Source organism: Dipodomys merriami, unplaced genomic scaffold (assembly GCF_024711535.1).
Source record: "Dipodomys merriami isolate MVZ:Mamm:240054 unplaced genomic scaffold, mDipMer1.0.p SCAF_28, whole genome shotgun sequence".
NCBI classification, from domain to species: Eukaryota; Metazoa; Chordata; class Mammalia; order Rodentia; family Heteromyidae; genus Dipodomys; species Dipodomys merriami.
The window spans coordinates 5,935,165-5,956,382 of NW_027204270.1; the positions used below are offsets into that span (position 1 = coordinate 5,935,165).

At 46.8% G+C, this 21,218-nt stretch overlaps 1 protein-coding gene across 1 annotated transcript in view; it reads left to right on the forward strand.

Annotated features, from left to right (window-relative positions):
* Nucleotides 1–276: 276 nt before the first annotated feature.
* Slc25a33 (solute carrier family 25 member 33) overlaps nt 277–21,218 on the forward strand; it is a 32,659-nt gene continuing 11,717 nt past the window's right edge. Inside the window, exons 1-2 of the mRNA XM_070037295.1 lie at nt 277–523; nt 13,677–13,856. Of these exons, the coding sequence (XP_069893396.1) occupies nt 468–523; nt 13,677–13,856 (236 nt within the window). The 5' untranslated portion in view covers nt 277–467. The remainder of the gene's footprint in view (nt 524–13,676; nt 13,857–21,218) is intronic.

Genomic DNA, 21,218 nt, shown 5'->3' on the forward strand with positions numbered 1-21,218 from the left:
TTGGCGGGGAGGCCGGCGGTGTGGTATAGAACATGTCATTTCCAGGCTTCCACCAGTTTTGACTCCAGCCACTCACCAGCTTAGACCGGCCCCGCCCAACCAACCGCTCCGGACTGACCCCGCCTCCGATCAAGATGTCGCCCCGCCTACATCCGCCTGCTGCCCAATAGGCGCACGGGATCTGGGCCCACACCCCCGCCGAGCCCCGCCTCCAGCTGGCGCCGGCGCGTGACGTCACGGCCCGGCCCCCGCCACGTGACTCCGGCGCGCTGGGCTCTCGCCGGCCGCGCGGAGCCGGGACCAGGGAGGTCTGAGGGCGGCGGGCGGCTCAGCCGGGCTCGGCGTCTCGGCCCGCGCGCGTGCATGGAGGCCTCGGCGGCCGCCTGAGGGCTGCGGGGCGAGCGGGCCCGACGACCTCGTGCGTCCCTCGAGCTGCGGCGGCGGTGGGCCGCGGAGCCGGCGCGGCCATGGCGACCGACACTCAGCAGAACAAGAACACCCTGCTTCACCTCTTCGCCGGCGGGTGAGTCTCGGGGCCGCGCCGCGCCCGCCCCGCAGCGGCCCCGGTCCCCGCCCGCCGGGTTCTCTCCCGGAGAGGCGCCGGTTACCCGCGGGGCTCGGGCTGGCCGGGGCCGGGGGTGGGGGGGCGAGGCCTCTTTTCCGCGGCGGCGGCGGTGGTTTCGCCCCGCGCCCGCCCCCCGCCGCGGCCTCCCCGGCCTTGTCTCCTTTTGAGCCTCCAGCGTCCGGGGTGACTGTCACCAGGACCGGCCTGCCCGGCCTCTGTGGCTCGAGCCGCGCTCGCCCTCCCTGGCCACACTGTCCACCGGGTTCCCCATGGTTGTGTCCCCGAGACCTGCGTCTCCAGAGTCCCGGGCACCCTGGCCGGTGGGCCGGACTGCGTCCTCCAGGGGTGGCCGGTGCTGATTCGGACGCCCGAGGGATGCCACCAGCGAGGCCCCGGACGGCGCTGGTGGGCCGCGGTGCCAGCCAGCCAGCCAGCCAGCCCGCAACGCGTGCGAGGGTTAAACGAGGGCCCCGGACGGCTGGGGGTGCTGTGTGCGGTGCATCCTTAAACACGCAGCGGAGGACGTGGGGGGCGGGGAACTGAGTGATGGGGGCGGAAACCCCCTCCCCCCAAAATGTGTCGGTACTGGGGCTTGAACTCAAGGCCTGACGCAGACCCGTAGCTTTTTTGCTCATGGCTCTTGCTCTACCACTTGAGCTCCATTTCCATCATCTTGGTTAATTGGAGATAACAGTCTCATGGACTTTTTCTGCTGGAGCTGTTTTCAAACCATGATCCTCAGATCTCAGCCTCCTAAGTAGCTAGGATCTCAGTGAGTCACTAACGCTCGGCTTGATTTTTTTGTTTGTTTTTGCCAGTCATGGGGCTTGAACTCAGGGCCTGGGCCCTGTCCCTGAGCTTCTTTTGTTCAAGGCTAGCACTTGAGCCACAGCGTATCTTCTGGCTTTTTTTTTTTCCAGTATTTTCTTTTGTCACAGTGGGTGGCATGGGTCTTTTTGGTCTTCCAGATGTTTGGAGGGTTATTTCTTGGGGAGAAGGTTTTTGAGCTTTTTTGAGAAGATTATTTTATTTTTAAGACCTCATGTGCCTTGCATTACAATTTTCAAATGTCAGATGTTTGCAGAAAATAGAATTTATTCTGGATTATTATCTTGAGTACTTCAGTTGCTTGTGTACTTTTGTTTATTTTAGGTGATTACTTTGTTTCTTCAAGTACATAGCTTTGGTGGCTCTAGTTAATTAGATGCTCATCTCTATTTCCTTCCCTTAGTGTCTCTGTCGTATATCCTTGGAGAATAACACTAAGGCAAAACACTCTTAAGACAATATATTTGTCATTCTTACGAATTTTAAGCAACGTACACATATTTTTTTAATGTCTCACATCTATAGAACTAAGAGGAAAATGTGTTTTTTTTTCAAATGAATTTGTGCTTGATAATTTTAGACTTAAACTATTTTGAGAAAAGTAAGTTTTTACATTCTCCCTGGTGTTCCTCTCACCTGCTCTGTCGCAGCCTGTGTTGAGGCTCTCTGTGTAATTAAGGCCCTGTCTTGAGAAGTCTTCCTGCTGGCCCTGAACAGCGCCCTCTGGCTCTTGGGTTCAGGCCTTTCACCTTGTGATGAAGGAAAACTGATGTGGGCAGCCTGCATGCAGCCCGACTGCCTGGACTGATTAAGACCTAGGTAGTTTATTAGGCAGTGCCTGAAGCTTTGGTGGAGTAAGTCTTAGGTAGTTCATTAGGGCAGTGCCTCAAGCTCTGGTGTTTAGCAAAAAGCTTTTTGCTGCTTTCGTTAGCAGCAGTTTGGGGTAACTATTTCATTTGCTATTTTCAGAAGAAAATAAACCATTTTCAAAAAGGATGGTTTCAGAGTTACTAATTGGATTATGACCCATTGATTGATTGATTGATTGATTATGACCCCTTTATAACATTTAGTTTCTCCTAGGGTGGAGCATGAAAGAATAGGAAGGGTATAGTAAACAGCTACCCAGCGTTCCACCTAGTCCTGTGAAAGATGTGTTGCTTTGCTCTCAGTAGTGTGTGAGAGTGTGTGTGCGCACATGTGTGCACATACCAATGTTGGGGCTTGAATCCAGAGCCTGGGCACTATCCCTTAGCTCTTTTCCCTCAGGGCTGGCATTCTACATCACTTGAGCCACAGCCTAACATCTGGCTTTTGATTATTAATTGGAGTTAAGAATCTCATGGACTTTCCTACCAAGGCAGACTTCCAACCTGGATCCTGAGATCTCAGCCTCCCCAAGTAGCTAGGCTTACAGGCGTGAGCAGTTCTCACGGTTGTTAAATGGATATCTTTCCAGAGAGCTAAGTTCAGTTCCTTTAAGAATCCTTTTTGAAAAGAAGTTAGAGCCTCATGTTTTTTAAAGTCTGTCCATTTCCCTTGTTTATTCAATATCCATGGGAAGCTACGGTATCAAAATTAACCTTAGGTCCTAGAAAAATAAAAAACTATACCCAAAGAATTTACAGTCTGTTTTTGTTTTCTTGTGGTGCTGGGAACCAAATCTAGGGGCTTGTACATGCTAGGCAAGCATTGTACCACTGAGCTACATCCCTACGTTTTCATAGTTTTTTTTTTTTTTTTATTGTTGTTGTCTGGTTTGGTTTTTTGGGTTTTTTTTTTGTTTTTTTTTTTTGGTCATTAATGGGGCTTGAAGTCAGGGCCTGAGCCCTGTCCTTGAGTTTTTGTGCTTAAGGCTCGTATTCTACACCTAACTCATAATTCTGTTACTGGCTTTTATGGTGTTTAATTAGAGATAAGACTCTCACTTGGACTTTCCTTCCTGGGCTGCCTTCAGCCTTCTATCCTTAGATCTCAGCCTCCTGAGTAGTTAAGATTATAGGCATGAACCACTGGCACCCAGCTGTTGTTGTGTTTTAAGCAGAGAACATGAAAGCTAGCTATGGTGGCGCAAGTCTGTAATCTTAGCTTCTTGGGAGGCAGAAATGGGATTCACAGTTCCAGGCTAGCCAAGGCATCAAAGTTCAAGAGACTCCCAACTCAACCAGTGACAGCCTGTCATCTCAGTAACAAAATGAATGGGAGGATCGCCATCCAGGTCTACCGAGGCATAAAGCATGAAGTGAGATCCTCTCTTCTCAAATAACTAACATAAAGAGAGTGGAATAGGGTACGTGCGAGGCCCTCAGTTTAAACTACAGCACTGCCATGAAAAAAACCTAACACCTAGAAATAGCACTTTAGAAAAGATTTTGTGCTTAGTTGGCTTTGTGTGCCAAATGTATTTTTTGTTTTTGTTTGTTTGTTTGTTTCTGCTGGTCATGGGGCCTGAATTCTGGGCCCTGGGTGCTGTCCCTCAGCTCTTCAGCTCAAGGCTAGTGCTCTAGCAATTGAGCCACAGCATCACTTCTGGCTTTTTCTGCTTACATGGTGCTGAGGAATTGAACCCAGAGCCTCATGCATGCAAGGCAAGCACTCTACCACTGAGCCACCTTCCTAGCCCCTGTGTGTCAAATGTAAATTGGACTCATGTTCTCTCAATTACTTTCTTCCTGAGGAGATATTAAGTTTTAGTGGCATTGGGGCAACGTATTTCTGAGCAGTTTGTTAGTCCATCTTTTGTGATCTACTTTTTGGTACCAGATTTTAGAGAGAGCAATAAGGCAGCAAATTGGTTTCTAAGCCCAGTGGCTGGAGTTTATTCCAGTAATTAATTAATTAATTAATTAGTTTTTATTAGTCATGGGGCTTGAACTCAGGGCCTAGGCACTGCCCATGAGCTTCTTTGTATTCAAGGCTAGCACTCTACCACTTGAGCCACAGCACCACTTCTGGCTTTTTCGGGGTAGTTTCTTGGAGAGTCTCAGGCTTTTCTGCCCAGGTTGGCTTCACACTGTGATCCTCAGATCTCAGCCTCTTGAGTAACTAGGTTGACTTTTATTGTCTGTCATTCCTACTTTTTGCCATCCTAAGTAACCAGACACCCTTATATGTACCCATGTTGATTGGTTTGTTTTTAATCTTTTTTTTTGGGGGGGGGTCCGGTAGTGGGCCTGATCTCTGGGTCTGGGCTCTGTCCCTCAGCTCTTCAGCTCAAGGATAGCGCTGTACCACCTGAGCCACAGCGCCACTTCTGGCTTTTTTCTTTTTGCTTATGTGGTGCTGAGGAATTGAACCCAGGGCCTCAAGCATGCAAGGCAAGCACTCTACCACTGAGCCACCTTCCCAGCCCGATTGGCTTGTTTTTGTTTATGTACTGGTACTGGGTCTTGAACTCAAGGCCTGGGTGCTATCCCTAGCTTTTTTGCTCAAGGCTGGCCTCTTCCTTTTGAGCCACAGCTCCACTTCCAGCTTTTTACTGGTTAGTTGGAGCTAAGTCTCTCCAAGGATTACAGGAGACTGCTGCCTGCTTTGTATTTGTTGTTTTCTTTGCATATATCTGCAGACTTACCTTGGTTGAGTCAAAATATTTTGAAGGCTTTTCACCTAGCACATTCATAAACTGCATGAGTGCACTGCATTGATATGAATGTTTAGTACCCTGAGGCTTTCTTCCATATCTGGGAAATAATAGTCTGTCAAAACAAGAATAAAGCCCATTTTATTATTTTTACGTAACTGATCAAACCAAGCATATTATTTTTGCACAACTAGTCACACTAACTATTCCTTTTCTGCTCTTTGACTCATCTAGGAAGAAACACTGGTACACTCAGAGGCTGCCTTGTGTGTGTGTGTCCCATTGCTTTTACAGGTCCTGGGATGGGGTCTGCTCCCTTGAGTGGTGTCCTTCACCTGCAGCAGGAGTGGGGATTGGGAGATCCCTTCAGGATCTAAAATAGCTGGACTAATCTGTCACAGATTCAGAGATCAACAATCAGAGCTAGATGCTTTGTTTGTTTTTGTCATACCTTTAGTCTTTTAAAAATTTTTTTTGTTGCCGGGCGCTCGTGGCTCATGCCTGTAATCCTAGCTACTCAGGAGGTTGAGATCTGAGGATCGCGGTTCAAAGCCAACCTGGGCAGGCGAGACCGTGAGACTCCTGTCTCCAACGACCAGAAAACTGGAAGTGGCGCTGAAGTGTCCCTCAGCTGAAGAGCTGAGGGACAGCGCCCAGGCCCAGAGTTCAAGCCCCACGACCGACCAAAAAAAAAAATTTTTTTTTTTGTTTCCTTCCTTCCTTGCTTCCTTGCTTCCTTGCTTCCTTCCTTCCTTGCTTCCTTGCTTCCTTCCCTCCTTCCCTCCCTCCCTCCCTCCCTCCCTCCCTCCCTCCCTCCCTCCCTCCCTCCCTACCTCTCTCTCTCCCTCCCCCACCCCCCCTCTTTTTGCTGGACCTGGGGCTTGAACTCAAAAGGCCTGGGCACTGTCCCTAAACTTTTTGTTCAAGTCTTGGCTTGAGTGTGTATGTGTGCGTGTACACACATACACACACACACACACACACACACACACACACACACACACACACACACACACACACACACACACACACACACACACACACACACACACACACAGAGAGAGGGACTTGAACTCAGGATTCCTGCTTCTCTCCCTTAGCTTTTTCTGTCCAAGGCTAATGTTCTAGCATTTAAACCATAGCTCCACTCTTGGCATTTTACTGGTTAATTTGGAGAGGAGAGTCTCATGGACTTTTCTTGCTCAGGCTGGCTTTGAACCCAATCCACAAATTTGAACCTTCTTAGGAGCTAGGATATAGGCATGAACCAGTCCTGGGACTGGGATGAACCGGGCCTGGGCGCTGTCCCTGAGCTCCTTTTGCTTAAGGCTGGCACTCTGCCACTTGAGCCACAGCACCATTTCTGGCCACTTCTGTTTATGTGGTACTGAGGAATCGAACTCAGGGTTTCATGCATGCTAGGCAAGCACTTTACCATTAAGACACCTTCCCAGCCCTGTAAATTGACTTTTATCTAATGTATTCATATATATGACAAATAGTTTTTTAAATTTTGTGATATTTAGATGGAAAATTCCCAATAGGATGGAAGTTTCTTGAGGTAGCTGCCAATGGTAGTGTTCCTTACTAGATCATCTTAAGCACCATGCCAGGCAGGGCACATGGGTTTAATCAGTATTTAAGTGATTGACTAAGTGAATCTTACCTAAGAGTGTGGATTTCTGTGGCCTATGTTGTCCCAAATAAAGAGAAGCAGTTCCAGATTTGGTTCCATGTTGAGGTTTGCTGAAACTATAGTGGCATGAGCTAATGTTAATTTGAGTTTGTCTATTTGTAAAAGATGATTCTCTTCCAGCTCAGAAAGTACTAGCATTTTTATTCATTTGGGGTGCTATTTTAAATTTTCTTTCCAAGTATGTATATAATGAAAGAATATATGAAAGAATCTCTACCCCAGTTGGGTAGAGATTCTTACAATAAATGACATACTGTCATTGGTGGCTAATGTGATAACTATATGCCCAGGAAACAGAGGTTCTTGTTGAAAACATCTGGTTTTTAAAAACTGACCTGGGGGGCTGGGAAGGTGGCTCAGTTGTACAGCGCTTGCCTTGCATGCCTCAGGCCCTGGGTTCGATTCCTCAGCACCACATAAGCAAAAAGAAAAAAGCCGGAAGTGGCGCTGTGGCTCAAGTGGTAGAGCGCTAGCCTTGAGCTGAAGAGCTGAGGGACAGCGCCCAGGCCCAGAGTTCAGGCCCCACGACTGGACCAAAAAAAAAAAAACAAAAAACAAAAAACAAAAACTGACCTGGTTATTTGAAATTCAGATATGAAATGTAAAAATCTATATGCATAATTAAAATTTTGCATAGCTTTGTGATCATATAAAAATGGTGGAAAAATCTAGGCTCTATTAGTAGTGTTGCTCTGTTATAAACTAGAGGAAAAGTGCCTCAGTCACCGGGGCAGGGGAGGGAGGGAAGGGAGGAGTATCAAGGAAGTGTCACATGGATATAAAAAGATAAAAGGTTATAACAATGTCTTTGTGTAATCACCACAAGACTTCAGTTCTGGAAAGGAAAAATGAGAGAAAGGAGAAAAGGGAGTGGCATATTTTTATTCAACAGAGAACTAATGAAAAGGGGAAACATCAGAGAACCTAAATTATAGATTCTTTAGAAAATTAGGTAAAGAGACTTCAAAGTGAAACTGTCCCCTGCTGTGCTCCTAGTTAATGTAATTTATCTGCTCTCATACTCATTCTGTTACTGTTGTCATCATCGTCAAGATGTTCACTCTGAGTAGAATGTCCCCAGACAAATTTCCCTGGACTTTGGCATCAATTATTAGAGCAATATCAGCCTGGGAGTGAAAGGAAGTTAATATCCAGAAGTTTCCTCATGGATGTTAGAAACAGCAAACGGTTAAACAGTTTGGAAGATCATAATAGTAAAACTGCCTAAGCACTTGCTTAAAGTTTAAATATAACTTTAAAACAACAACAACAAAGGTCACTTAAAACTTTCAGTTGTAAAGAGATTTGCTCAGCAATGGCTTAATTATTTGCACCTATACTTGGGCACTGTCATTGTGATTTTGTGCTCAAAGCTAGTGCTCTGCCACTGAGCCACAGCTCCGATTGTAGCTTTCTGGTGGTTAATTGGAGATAAGAATCTCAGAGATGGTTTCACCTGTGATTCTCAGAGCTCAACCTCCTGAGTAGCTAGGGTAGCTAGGATTACAGGCTTCTGGAGGGGCAGTTGGAACAGCTGGATAGTGTCTCTGTGGATTCCATCTGTGACTAATCTACCCCCCAGTACTGGTCCCTCCCTGATGTGGGCTGGCTTCCAGCGGCCATCATGTGTCATGACCCCTCACCTCCCCCACACACATTGAGTAGGCCTTGGGTGAGCCCATCAGTGGATGAATCTGGACACATACCAGTCTCTAATCATTGCTTCCAGGGAAAGTATGTTGTCTTTGCCAAATCACATGCCCTTTTTTGAAGAGATTGCATGGCAAAGTGGCTGGAATTGTGTGGATGGCATTAAGTGAGTCTGAGCTAAAAAAAAGCAATGGCTTGATCCATTTATGCTGTGTGGATTAAGGAGGGAGAAGAGATGCATGCTGGGAGGGGGCCAACAGGGGCCACCTCATTGATGCCTCCAGAGAGTTTGTTCGTTGGATTGGCTGGGAGCAGCTTCTTGACTGTGGACCTCTCCCCTCCCTGTCCTCAAGCCCAGGAACCCCAACATGGAAGGGTAGAGAAAAGGACGGGGCAGACCAAGTCTCCTCAAGTCACATATTTGGCTGGTGGTAGTAGAGGGGAATTTTGAAGCAGATTGGAGTTTGAATTGTCAATGGGTCTACACTCGAAAAACTGAAAGTTACTAGAAAGTTATAGAATCTGCCCATGATGTATTAAGAGGAAGGAGGGATTTAGAAGAGCAAAACTGGAAGACAGTGTCAGGTGAAATGCTGGCAACCGAACCAGTGTGTGTTCAGAAAAACTTAAATATTCACTATTGATTTTTGTTTTATTTATTTATTTTTGTCGGTCGTGGGGCTTGGCGCTGTCCCTGTGCTCTTCAGCTCAAGGCGAGCACTCTACCTCTTGAGGCACAGCACCACTTCCAGTTTTCTAGTGATTTATTTTTATTGTAGATAAGAGTCTCATGGACTTTCCTTCTGGGCTGGCTTTGAACTGCGAGATCCTCAGATCTCAGCCTCCTTAGGAGCTAGAATTACAGGCATGAGCCACCGGTGCCCGGCTTGATTTTTATTCTTATTTTTATTTTTTTGCCAGTCCTGGGGTTTGAACTCTGGGCCGGGGTGCTGTCTGTGAGCCCCTTTTGCTCACAGCTAGCACTCTACCACTTAAGCTACAGCACCACTTCCATTAATTGGAGATAAAAGTCTCACAGACTTTCCTGCCTGCGCTGGCTTCAAAGTGCTATCCTAGATGGTGCCGGTGGCCCAGGCCTGTAATCCTAGCTACTCAGGAGGCTGAAATCTGAGGATTGTGGTTCAAAGCAAGCCCTGGCAGGAAAGTCCGTGAGATTCTTATCTCCAATAAACCACTAGAAAACCGGAAGTGGCGCTGTGGCTCAAGCAGTAGAGCACTCCCCTTGAGCTGAAGAGTGCAGGGACAGCGCCCAAACCCAGAGTTCAAGCCCCAGGACTGACAAAAACAAACAAAGTGTGATTCTCAGATCTCAGCCTCCTGAGTAGCCAGGATTACAGGTGTGAGCCATCAGCGCCTGGTGATTGATTTTTTATTTTTAAATTTATTTATTTTATTTTGTTTTATTTTGGTGGTCGTGGGGCCTGAACTCTGGATCTGGGCACTGTCCCTCAGCTCTCCAGCTCAAGGCTAGTACTCTACCACTTGAGTCACAGCGCCACTTCTAACTTTTTCTGCTTATATGGTACTGAGGACTCGAACCCAGGGCCTCATGCATGCAAGGCAAGTACTCTACCACTGAGCCACCTTGCCAGCCCCTTAAATTTATTTATTTTTTATTTTTGCCAGTCCTGGGGCTTGAACTCAGGGCCTGGGTACTGTTCCTGAACTTCTTTTGCTCAAAACTGGCATTCTACCACTTCTGGCTTTTTCTCTTTATGAGGAATCAAACCCAGGACTTCATGCATGCTAGGCACTCTACCACTGAGCCACTTTCACAGGCCCAATTAATATATTATGTAGTAGGGTAGGAATCAAATTCCTGATGTCAAGCATGGTAAGCACGTGCCTCACCACGAACCCATACTGTCACCTTTAGTGATGAAATATGTTTAGAGGCCAATCTAGATAAGTATTTCATACTTGCATTACCTTCTCAACTGATGACATTCTTTTTTTTTTTTTTTTTTTTTGTCGGCTGTTGGGCTTGAACTCTGGGCCTGGGCGCTGTCCCTCAGCTCTTCAGCTCAAGGCGAGCACTCTACCACTTGAGCTACAGCGCCACTTCCAGTTTTCTGGTGGTTTATTGGAGATCGGAGTCTCACGGTCTCTCCTGCCCGGGCTGGCTTTGAACCACGATCCTCAGATCTCAGCCTCCTGAGTAGCTAGGATTACAGGCGTGAGCCACCAGCGCCCGGCTCTGATGACATTCTTGCCCATTTGGTTGGCTCATAAAGAAGGAAAATGGAGTTGAGTTGGAAGATACTTGAAAAATTCTCGGAATATTCTAAATTTCAGGACAGATCTCCTTTGGAAATTTTATATTGCAGCTTGTCTTTTGATGAATATTTTGGTGGATCTGTATCTGATGCAGCTGGATCTGGATCTGATGCAGCTTAAGTCTGAAAAACATCCTTTGAATAGTAATAGTTCTGTTTAGAGAAGGGGCTTGCCTAGTGACTAGTAATGCAGTTTTAATACTAATAGGCTGTAATATTCTGTTGCATTATTTCCCAGCATTTCAGAGGTTTGCTGTGACACTGTGATGTGAACAATTATCCTTACCTTGTTAATGACACACCCCTGTCTGGGAGACCCCAGCTCATGCACTGGGAAGGGGTGTGGAAATGCAGACCTTCACATGCCCTCCCCTCACGTCTCCCAGAAGTCACAGTGCAGAGCATGGAAAGGAGGCTGTGGTTCGGAGGGAGGGTGGCCACCGCCCGCAGTTCTCAAAGAGCTCTCTGCTGGTGGGGCAGCGTGATTGGACCAGTGTTCCTTCAATAGCATGGATTGCCTTGACAAGCTGCCAAGGTAATGAGTACACTTGACAGGGACAAATCAAAGATGGTTGACCTATGTCCCATTTGAACTGGGTGTTTCTGATGAAAGAATTTACCTAGAAACTGGGTTTGTGGTGATGTGGAGTTATTTTATTGACCACCAAAAGATTTCAGGTACTTTTTCTTTGTAGCAGGTACTGTTTCCAATATTTTTGAATGTTACACGTTTTTTAGAATGTGGCTACTAACTATAACAGTGTGCAGAGAAGCAGGTTAGGAAGCTAGTTAGCCTTTTTCTGTGTGTGTGAAGCATTCCTACCATATCCTATTCTTTATACATTCGGGTGCCTAAATGACTTTTTTTTTTCATGATAAAAAAATACATTGCCGGGCGCTGGGGGCTCACGCCTGTAATCCTAGCTACTCAGGAGGCTGAGATCTGAGGATCGCGGTTCAAAGCCAGCCCGGGCAAGAGAGACCGTGAGACTCCTATCTCCAATAAACCACCAGAAAACCAGAAGTGGCGCTGTAGCTCAAGTGGTAGAGCGCTCGCCTTGAGCTGAAGAGCTGAGGGACAGCGTCCAGGCCCAGAGTTCAAGCCCCACGACCAACAACAACAACAAAAAATACATTAAGCACAAAAGCTGTAGGGAGACACAGGTTGTAGAGACAAGGGCTCTACATTTGTGTCTTGGTTTAAATACATAGCCCTGAGATCTCTGAAAAAGTGTATAATAACCTTACTGAGAGTCAAGATCCACTGTATAAAACATGGCTTCCTTTCTGCCTTTTCGTCCTTCCAGTCTGCATCATAAACCATTGAATTGCTTTTGTGACTGATGATGCGATTGGGCCTGGAGGTGGGGAAAACACACAGTAAGGAGAGGCTAAGCTAGTGAGTAATCATTTCATTTTAATAACAAAATAAGCCGGGCACCAGTGGCTCACGCTTGTAATCCTAACTACTCAGGAGGCTGAGATCTGAGGATCGTCATGGTTCACAGCCAGCCTGGGCAGGAAAGTCCATGAGATTCTTATCTCGTTAACCACCGGAAAACTGGAAGTAGTGCTGTGACTCAAGTGTTAGAGCACTAGCCTTGAGCTGAAGAGCTGAGGGACAGCGCCCAGGCCCAGAGTTCAAGCCTCAAGATCAACCAAAAAATAAAAAATAATCCCAGCTACTCAGGAGGTGGAGGCAGAAAGATCATGAGTTTGAGCCCTGCCCACACAAGGTTAGTGAGACTCTCTTTCAAAAGACAAAATTAAAAAAGGCTAGGATCATGTATAGCTCAAGGAATAGAATGCTTGTCTAGCAGACACAAAGCGTGAAGTTCAGTCTCTGAAAGAAATATGTAACAGTTCAAGTAAAGAGTACTTACTAAGGCAAGTAATTTCTCCATGAGTATGTTGTGAAAGGCAGTACTGAAGTGAGTGAATTTGTGAGAGGAAGACAGTGTAACAAGGAGTGTAACATTTGATCATTTGGTCAGTTTTAAATGAGGGAAACACTTCGTCATGGAAAGGAAGCTTTGGTTTTCTCTTTCTGGTAGACAGGTATTGTAGTGGGATTTGAACTCAGGGCCTTGCACTTGCTAAGCAGGTGCACTGTACTTCTTGAGCCACTCTGCCAGCCATTTTTGCATTGGTTATTTTCAGGATTGGGTCTTGCTTTTTGCCCAGGACAGTCTGGACTTTGGTTCTCCTATTCGTGCTCTTTCCCCATAGCTCCCAGTGACACATGAGAATCACTGTCCTCAGCCACTGATTCCGATGGAGTCTCAAACTTTGTTACCTGGTCTGGCTTTGAACCACTGTCCCTTCCGGCATTTCCTCTCAAGTAGCCAAGATTATAGGCCTTCGCCACATACCTGCTGTAGGCTCTAATTTTCAGTGGAGTCTAAATTAGTTAGCTTTTCATATAAGGGTCTGTATCTGGTAAGTATAGATTTTTCAGAATAGTAGTATTACTTGAATACTTGGCTTGGACATGCAAAGATGGATTTTCTAGAACATTCAGTATAGCATGACAGATTAGATATGGCCAGTGTCCAGCTGTTAAGTACTGGTACAGAGGGATGGTACAAAGCCATCACGAGCAGTGAAGTGCTGTCCATGCTGACAGAGAGGGGCGAGGTGGTAGTTGTTATCTCTTTAGCTCAAGAATTTCAACTGATTTTTTTTTGGCGGGGAGGGGGGGGGGGAAGGGGGGGTCCAGTCATGGGGCCTGAACTCTGGGCCTGGGCGCTGTCCCTCAGCTCTTCAGCTCAAGGCTAGCGTTCTACCACTTGAACCACAGCGCCACATCTGGCTTTTTTCTTTTTGCTTATGTGGTGCTGAGGAATCGAACCCAGGGCCTCATGCATACAAGGCAAGCGCTCTACCACTGAGCCACCTTCCCAGCCCCAATTTCAACTGATTTTAACCTGTTTTGTGTTATAACTTTTTACTAAGTGGGCACATGTCTATTTTTGGAGAGAGAAAAACTTTTGGCTTCCCCTTGTACTGGTGTGGGGGGTCTCGTCACCCTTCTGAACGTGCTGTGATGTCTTCTTACAGGTGCGGTGGCACAGTTGGTGCTATTTTCACTTGTCCACTGGAAGTCATTAAGACCAGGTTGCAGTCTTCAAGACTAGCCCTCCGGACAGTCTATTATCCTCAGGTTCATCTGGGGACCATTAGTGGAGCTGGAATGGTGAGACCAACGTCGGTGACCCCAGGACTCTTGCAGGTTCTGAAGTAAGTCAGCCCCCCATTCACCCAGCCCCCTCTCCTCCTGCCACCACCTCCCCACTGCCAATCCAGAATGGCTGCCAACCCCACCAAGGCATGAGATTATTTACATAGTCTGGCTCTCAATTTGAGAAAGAGTTCTTTGAACCCTGACCTTGCATCCTGGGGGGAGGGGATCTGCTGGATCGGCAGGGCCAGTTGACTAGACAGTTTAACTGCAAAGCAGCTGAAACCTGTGTTTAAACCTGTATTGAATGAAATTGTTGCTGATGCTCAAATCTTCAAGAGTGAAAAAGAGGCTTAGGAGTAGCAGAGAAAAATTGTACAAGTCAGATGTGGGTTGTAAATACTTCAAAGATGAATATAGAAATGATTTTTTTTTTTTTACGTGTGTGTGCCACTCCTGGGGCTTGAACTTAGGGCCTGGGAGCTGTCCCCTGTGCTTTTGTGCTTAAGGCTATTGCTCTACCACCACTTGAACCACAGCTTTGCTTCCGGCTTTTTGGGGGTACTTAATTAGTGATAAGAATCTCATGGACTTTCCTGCCCTGGCTGGCTTTGAACCACAATCCTTAGCTCTCAGCCTACTGAGTAGCAAGGATTGTAAGTGTAAACCATTGGTGCCTAGCTTTTTGTTTTAACTTGGAAATAATAGAGAAGATTTTGTTTTGTTTTTCACCTAAGATACCTAGTCATTTTTACTGTAGAAAAATTTGGCTTCTCAGCCACTGAGCTTAAGACAAAATTAATTCAGAAGAACATTTGACATGATCTGATTTTTAGCTTATGAACTGTGCTTACACTTTTCTTTTTTTCTTCTTCTTTGCAGACAAGGCCTCACTATGTAGCCCAGGCTGGCCTCTTAATTGAATATTCTGCTTCTGCTTCCCAGGTGCTGGCATTATAGGCTGTGCCAGGATGCCTGGCTGGGCATATACTTTTTAAAGAAATAATAAATGACAGTTAAAATTCACTCATTGTGATACTTGGGCCTCTGAAAGTGATCCTTGGGAAAAGATGTGTTTAAGAAAGATAACACCAGCCAGCCACTGGTGGCCCATATCTGTAATCCTAGCTACTCAGGAGGCTGAAATCGGAGGATCACCGTTCAAAGCCAGCCTGGTCAGGAAAGTCAGTGAGACTCTTATCTCCAGTTAACCACCAGAAAACTGGAAGTGGAGCTGTGGCTGAAAGTGGTAGAGCACTAACCTTGAGCACAAGAGCTCAGGGACAGTGCCCAAGCTCTGAGTTCAAGCTCCATGACCAACAACAACAACAGCAAAAAATATATCACTGTTGATCTGCATAGACAATTTAGTTGGGAAAAGAGGAAATAAGTGGAGATTTTGAGTAATCAACACCCCCAGCACCTTGAGCGGAGCTCATGGGCCAAATGTGTCTGGAGAAGCATCTAGCTTTCTGAGCAGAACTGGATGCCACCACAGCTGCTGAGACCAGGCCCCAAATGAGAGTCAGAAAGTTACTAGGGACAGAGAAGCTTTCTCCAGAAGAGCCCAGCAGGATCAGTTTTGAAGCTGAGCTGAGAGAGTAGTGGGTGGGACTCCAAAAGGCTGTGGGAAAGTGAGGAGCTGGGCGATATGGAGACAGACAGATGGGATATTTAGTCTCTCTAGTTTCCTGTGTATGTGTGTATGTCCCCATGGCCACCAAGGGTAATTGTTTATTACAGTATAAACGAAAAGGCGGGGGAGGGCCAAAAAAACACCCCATCTTTTTGGGGTTTTTTGTTTTTTGTTTTTTTGGTCGGTCGTGAGGCCTGAACTCTGGGCCTGGGCACTGTCCCTCAGCTCTTCAGCTCAAGTCTAGCGCTCTACCACTTGAGCCACAGCACCACTTCCGACTTTTTTCTTTTTGCTTATGTGGTGCTAAGGAATCGAACCCAGGGCCTCAGGCATGCAAGGCAAGCGCTCAACCACTGAGCCACCTTCCCAGCCCCCACCCCATCTTTTTGAATGCGGGGGAAAAACCCCACACCACACCAAAGTACTTCCATTGTGGACTGCAGCATTCATTAGTTGGTACACACAGAGCTACAAAATAATGAGATTCACTTACATATGAACACTTTAAATCCACTTACATATGTTCATATCAAACTATAAACATAGGATTAGGGAAAATGTTGATTATAATGATGCTATATTAGAAAATACCTATGGCCAGGTGTAATACCTATGGTCCTATCTACTCGTAAGAGACTGGGATCTGAGGATTGAGATTCCAAGCCAACCCAAACAAGAAAGTTCAGGACATTCTTTAATTCCAGTTTACCACCAAAAAGAAGGGTTGTAGGGGATGAGGAGATGGAGTTTTAGCTCAGATAGTAGTGTAAAAAATCTAAAAGACGGCACCCAGGCCCTGAGTTCAAGCCCCAGTAAAGTGTGTGAAGTGACATTTTCACCTAAGAGCTTTCTTTTTTTTTTGGGGGGGGGGTCCAGTTGTGGGGCCTGAACTCTGGGCCTGGGCGCTGTCCCTCAGCTCTTCAGCTCAAGGCTAGCGCTCTACCACTTGAGCCACAGTGCCACTTCCGGCTTTTTTCTTTTTGCTTATGTGGTGCTGAGGAATGGAACCCAGGGCCTCAGGCATGCAAGGCAAGCATTCTACCAGCCCCCCTCATGCATGCAAGGCAAGCACTCTACCACTGAGCCACCTTCCCAGCCCCTCACCTAAGAGCTTAAGCTTTACTTCCTCAGCCTGGCTTACACAATTTTAGGGTTCTCCAGCTCATCTCAGCTGATGTTAGCAGTGTTCAAGTTAAATTTGAAAACAAAAAACAAGGAGTCCATTCATGGCCAGGCACCAGTAGCTCATGCCTGTAATCCTAGCTTCTCAGAAGGCTGAGATCTGAGGATCAACGTAGTTCAAAGCCAGCCTGGGCAGGAAAGTCCATAAGACTTATCTCCAGTTAACCACCAGAAAACCAGAAGTGGCACTGTGGCTCAAAGTGGTAGCACTCACCTTGAGCTGAAGAGCTGCAGGACAGCGCCTAGGCCCAGAGTTCAAGCCTCATGAGTGGCTGAGAGCCCTGCCCCACACCCCACACCCCCCAAAAAAAAAGTCCTTTCAAGTAGTAGTATTTCATTGATTTTTTCAAGCAACTTAAAGTGCTGGCTGGCATTTGGGCCTGCCATTCCCTCACTTTAGATCTGAGGACATACAGACAGCAGTTAAGTGACACACCCAGAGTCATGTTTATGCATAGCCACCTTACTTCTAAAAACAGTTTGGAGCAGCTAAAAGCAAGGTGAAAAAGTACGACAAAAACCCTGGTTGGAGAAAAACAAAACAAAAACCCTGGTGGAAGCTGAGCGACTTCATCTTTCAGTTTCTCCTCGAGACGCGGAGGCTCTTGGCTCTTGGCCTCAGCTGCTCCCTCTTCCTTGGCTGTGTCTGCAGTGGGAGGGTCCCAGGCTCTGCCTGGCTCGCTCCCTAGTGACAGCCACTCCCTCTGTGGTCATATTTAGTCTTCCTGGCTGCAAATAGCATCTGGGAGCCACAGGCTTAGGTTTCTCACACTCCAACACATAACAAACCCCAAACCCACACTTCCTGACCCCTGCTGCTCCAAATTTCTTTGTCTTGCAGGGAAGTAGCTTTGTCCTTGTGGCCTTGGAGTGTCAGCCCCACTGCAAATCCTATCAACTCTGCCTGCAACCTATATAAAGGACCCAGCCTCCTCTTGATCCCTTCCTGCAAGGCTGGCCTGCTCCGTGCCACCTTGTCTCGTGTGTGCGTGTGTGCATGCGTGCGTGCGTGCATGTGTGTGTGCGTGTGTGTGTGTGTGTGTAACTGCCCTGTCCTGTGTGTGTGTGTGTGTGTGTCCTACTAACTGCCCTGGTCCAGTACTCAGCCATCCACAACCCTCATCCTCAGCTGAGCAGCTGGGGAATCTTGTGCTGCCATTCCGAGGGGTCCCAGCTACCTCCAAACACCAGCCCCAGCCCGTGGCCGTCCCTGCGGCCATTGGCATGCCAGGCTCTGTCTTGCCTGTCCTTGCATGACTTCTCTGACTTCATTTCCTGTTGCCCTGGGAGCCTCCTTTTCCTCCTAAGAGGCACATTTTCTTTACCCCCAGGTCCTTGTGGGGGTGTTATCTTCAGGCTTTGTCACATTTGCTGGAAGGCCTTGCAGTAACCTGCTATTTAGAGCCACGCCAGCCCTCCCTTCAGCTGCCTCCACAGTCCCCATCCCCCAGCAGAGGTGTTTCTTACTTATATGTTCTTTTGGCTCCCACCCCTTGAACTGGTGTTTTGCTTACTGACAGGTCCTCAGATCCTAAAATGTTGCCTGTGGCCAAAGCAACATTCAGTACCCAAGGGGAGTGACCGTGGGCAGGTCAGCAGCTGTTACACAAAGCACTTAACACTTTCCTGCCATGGAAATATTCACCACTGTCATTATGTATAGTATTGCCAGTCCTGGGGCTCAAACTCACGGCCTGCCTGCTGTCCCTGAGCCTCTCAGTGCTCAAGGCCAGCACTTTGCCACTTGAGCCACAGCACCACTTCCTGCTTTTTCTGAGTAGTTTATTGGAGATAAGAGTCTTGAACTTTCCTGCCCTGCCTGGCCTTGAACTGCAATCTTCAGATCTCAGCCTCCTAAGTAACTAGGATTACAGGTGGGAGCCACCAGCACCCTGAGACGCATTTTTCTGTGCTTTTCAACCATAAGATTTCTTTTTTTTTGTTCTGGTCGTGGGGCCTGAACTCTGGGCCTGGGCGCTGTCCCTCAGCTCTTCAGCTCAAGGCTAGCGCTCTACCACTTGAGCCACAGCACCACTTCTGGCTTTTTTCTTTTTGCTTATGTAGTGCTGAGGAATTGAACCCAGGGCCTCATGCATGCAAGGCAAGCGCTCTACCACTGAGCCACCTTCCCAGCCCCTCAACCATAAGATTTCTAATTGCATTTATTAGTGGCCAAAGCAAAAAGAGGGGAGTATATATTGCCTAATTCTCTTCTGAAGAACACATGCTGGACCCTCGGGCAGTGTGTGCTCTCCATGTGGGCAGGGTCAGAGAATAGTCCACAGTCCACACAGGACAGTGTGCTCCTGTGGCAGCGTGGTCACAAAGCTTGACAGCTTTCTCCTCCTCACCCCCAGCCTAGTGGGAACCGGGCCTCTGAGCTGGGCAGCGTGGGGGGGGCGGGGGGGGCAGGCCTCATCTATCCTGCAAGACCCAACTCAGTGTTTTGTTCTCTTTCTAGAAGATACTATGTTTCTGGTTCCTTTAGCACTGAGCTGTTAGTTGCCTGCCTGTCTGCCCCTTCTGGAAGTGCTGCCTTCAGAGACCAGTGTTTGTCACCAGAAGTTTATTTTTCAAAATGCAAATCACTCACTGGTGTCTGGTGTTTAAGCTATTAGAGACATATTCTACAAGGAAGAAGAGACAGCTTTTATCTTTTGAATAGTTACATACAAAGAAAAACACAGCAACGGAAATTGTTAGCCAGTTCAGACTCACTATCACAGTTTCCAAAGTAATAGTGTTTATTTTAAATGCTGACTTTCTGACAAAATAAAAATCTGGCTTGATTTTTTTCTTGAACCAAACTGCTACTCTTTAAACTTGAGTTATCTTCTATTTATGAATTAACAGCCTTGCCAGGGAGCTAGAAGGTATCTTTTAAGAGCTGCCCTGTTTAAATGAGCTGCTTGTCTCCATTGTCTGTGATATGCATATTGTGATATAAAACAGGAAGAAGAGGGCATAACTGCCCCCAGCATGGCTCTGGCTTCTGTTCATTTCCCTTCCCAAAGCTAAGGTGACTGGGAAAGTAAGGGATCCCTCCATGCCTTCTTTCAAAGCCTCGTGTGCCATTTATAGTAAGAACTTGATTGTTCCAGAAGAGAGCTGTAAATATCCAGATAGGCTAGGAGTTCAGATTATATAACAGATCTGACTCCTTGCCAGTTGCTAATATGTGTAACTATGGAGACGATCTTTCTTCAGTTCTTAAATGGCCTGAGTCATTTGAGGACGTGCGCCCACTGCATTATGGATGAGCACTCCCAGCTTCCGGGAGCCCAGGATTCCCTGCACTGGGCCTAAATGGCTCCTGGGGTGGCACACAGAGGACCATAGCTGGAAACTTAACTGAGTAGTCTGTTCTAGAAGGTGCAGGGCACGTCAAGGTGGTGCCTAAGAGGAGTTCTTGTTCAGCAAGCTCAGCCTTTTGAGGAGGAGAGTTCCAGTTTGAAACCATGAAATTCTCAGGCCTCTGTTGAGAACCACCTGGCTTATTTTGACTGTGCGAATGTTCCCTGAAATTCCATGCTCATTGTGAAGTCCCCCAAGAATTATGTTTACCCTAACCTTTGTTTTCCATTAACTTTGGGTTTTAATCATGATCTGTGTTTTAATTTTTTTATTTCTATTTTTTGTCTGTGTTTTTATGAAGAAGTAATTCATATACCATACAATCCCCCCATTTAATAGTATACAGTTTAGTCAAGTACTGTAACACATACCTGTAGTCCCAGGTATATGGGGAAGATCACTTGAACCCAGGAGTTCAGAACCAATTTGCTCAACCTAGGGAAACTTGGTCTCAGTTAGTTGCCTTGGCCCCCTCCCTCCTTCCATCTCCTCCTCCCAGTACTAGGGTCTTGAATTCAGGGCCCCTTGCCTGCTAGGTAGGTGCTCCACCACTTGAGCCATGCCACTGTCCCTTTTTACTTGAGTTAATTTTCAGTAGACTCTTAGGTGTCTTTCTGGGCCTAGCCTGCACTGCAATCCTCTTAAGGATTTAGCTTAAGCTACTCACACAGCTAAGGTGACAGGTGAATGCCATGTACCCAGCTTTTTTTGTTGAGATGATGAGGTCTGACTTTTTGCCCAGACTGGCCTCAAATCACAACCCTCCCAATCTCCACCTCCCAACTAGATGGGATTATAAGTGTATGCCACTGTATTAGTCCTGTATTGCAGTTTTTAAACTCAGGGCCTTCGAAGAGACCCTGTCTAAAAAGACGAAATGGACTTAAATGCTTATACTGTATTTATATAATATTGTGCAACATTACTGTTCATGCCCACTAAAAGAGACTCTTTTTACCCATTGATTATTTTTATATTTTTTTGTGTTAGTATTGGAGCTTGAACTTAGGCCTTGGATTCGTTTATTCAACTTCCATTCAATGCTGGTGTTCTGCCACTTGATCCACAGCTCCACTTCCAGCTCACAGGTTACTTGGAGAGAAGAGTCTCTAGGATTTTGTCTACTGATTTGGTTTTGAGCCTTGATTCTCAGATCTCAGCCTCCTGAGAAGCTAGGATGACAGGCTTGAGCCCAGGTTCCCCGCTGGCCCCTTTCCCTGTTCACACTCACTCCCCACCTCAAACTCAC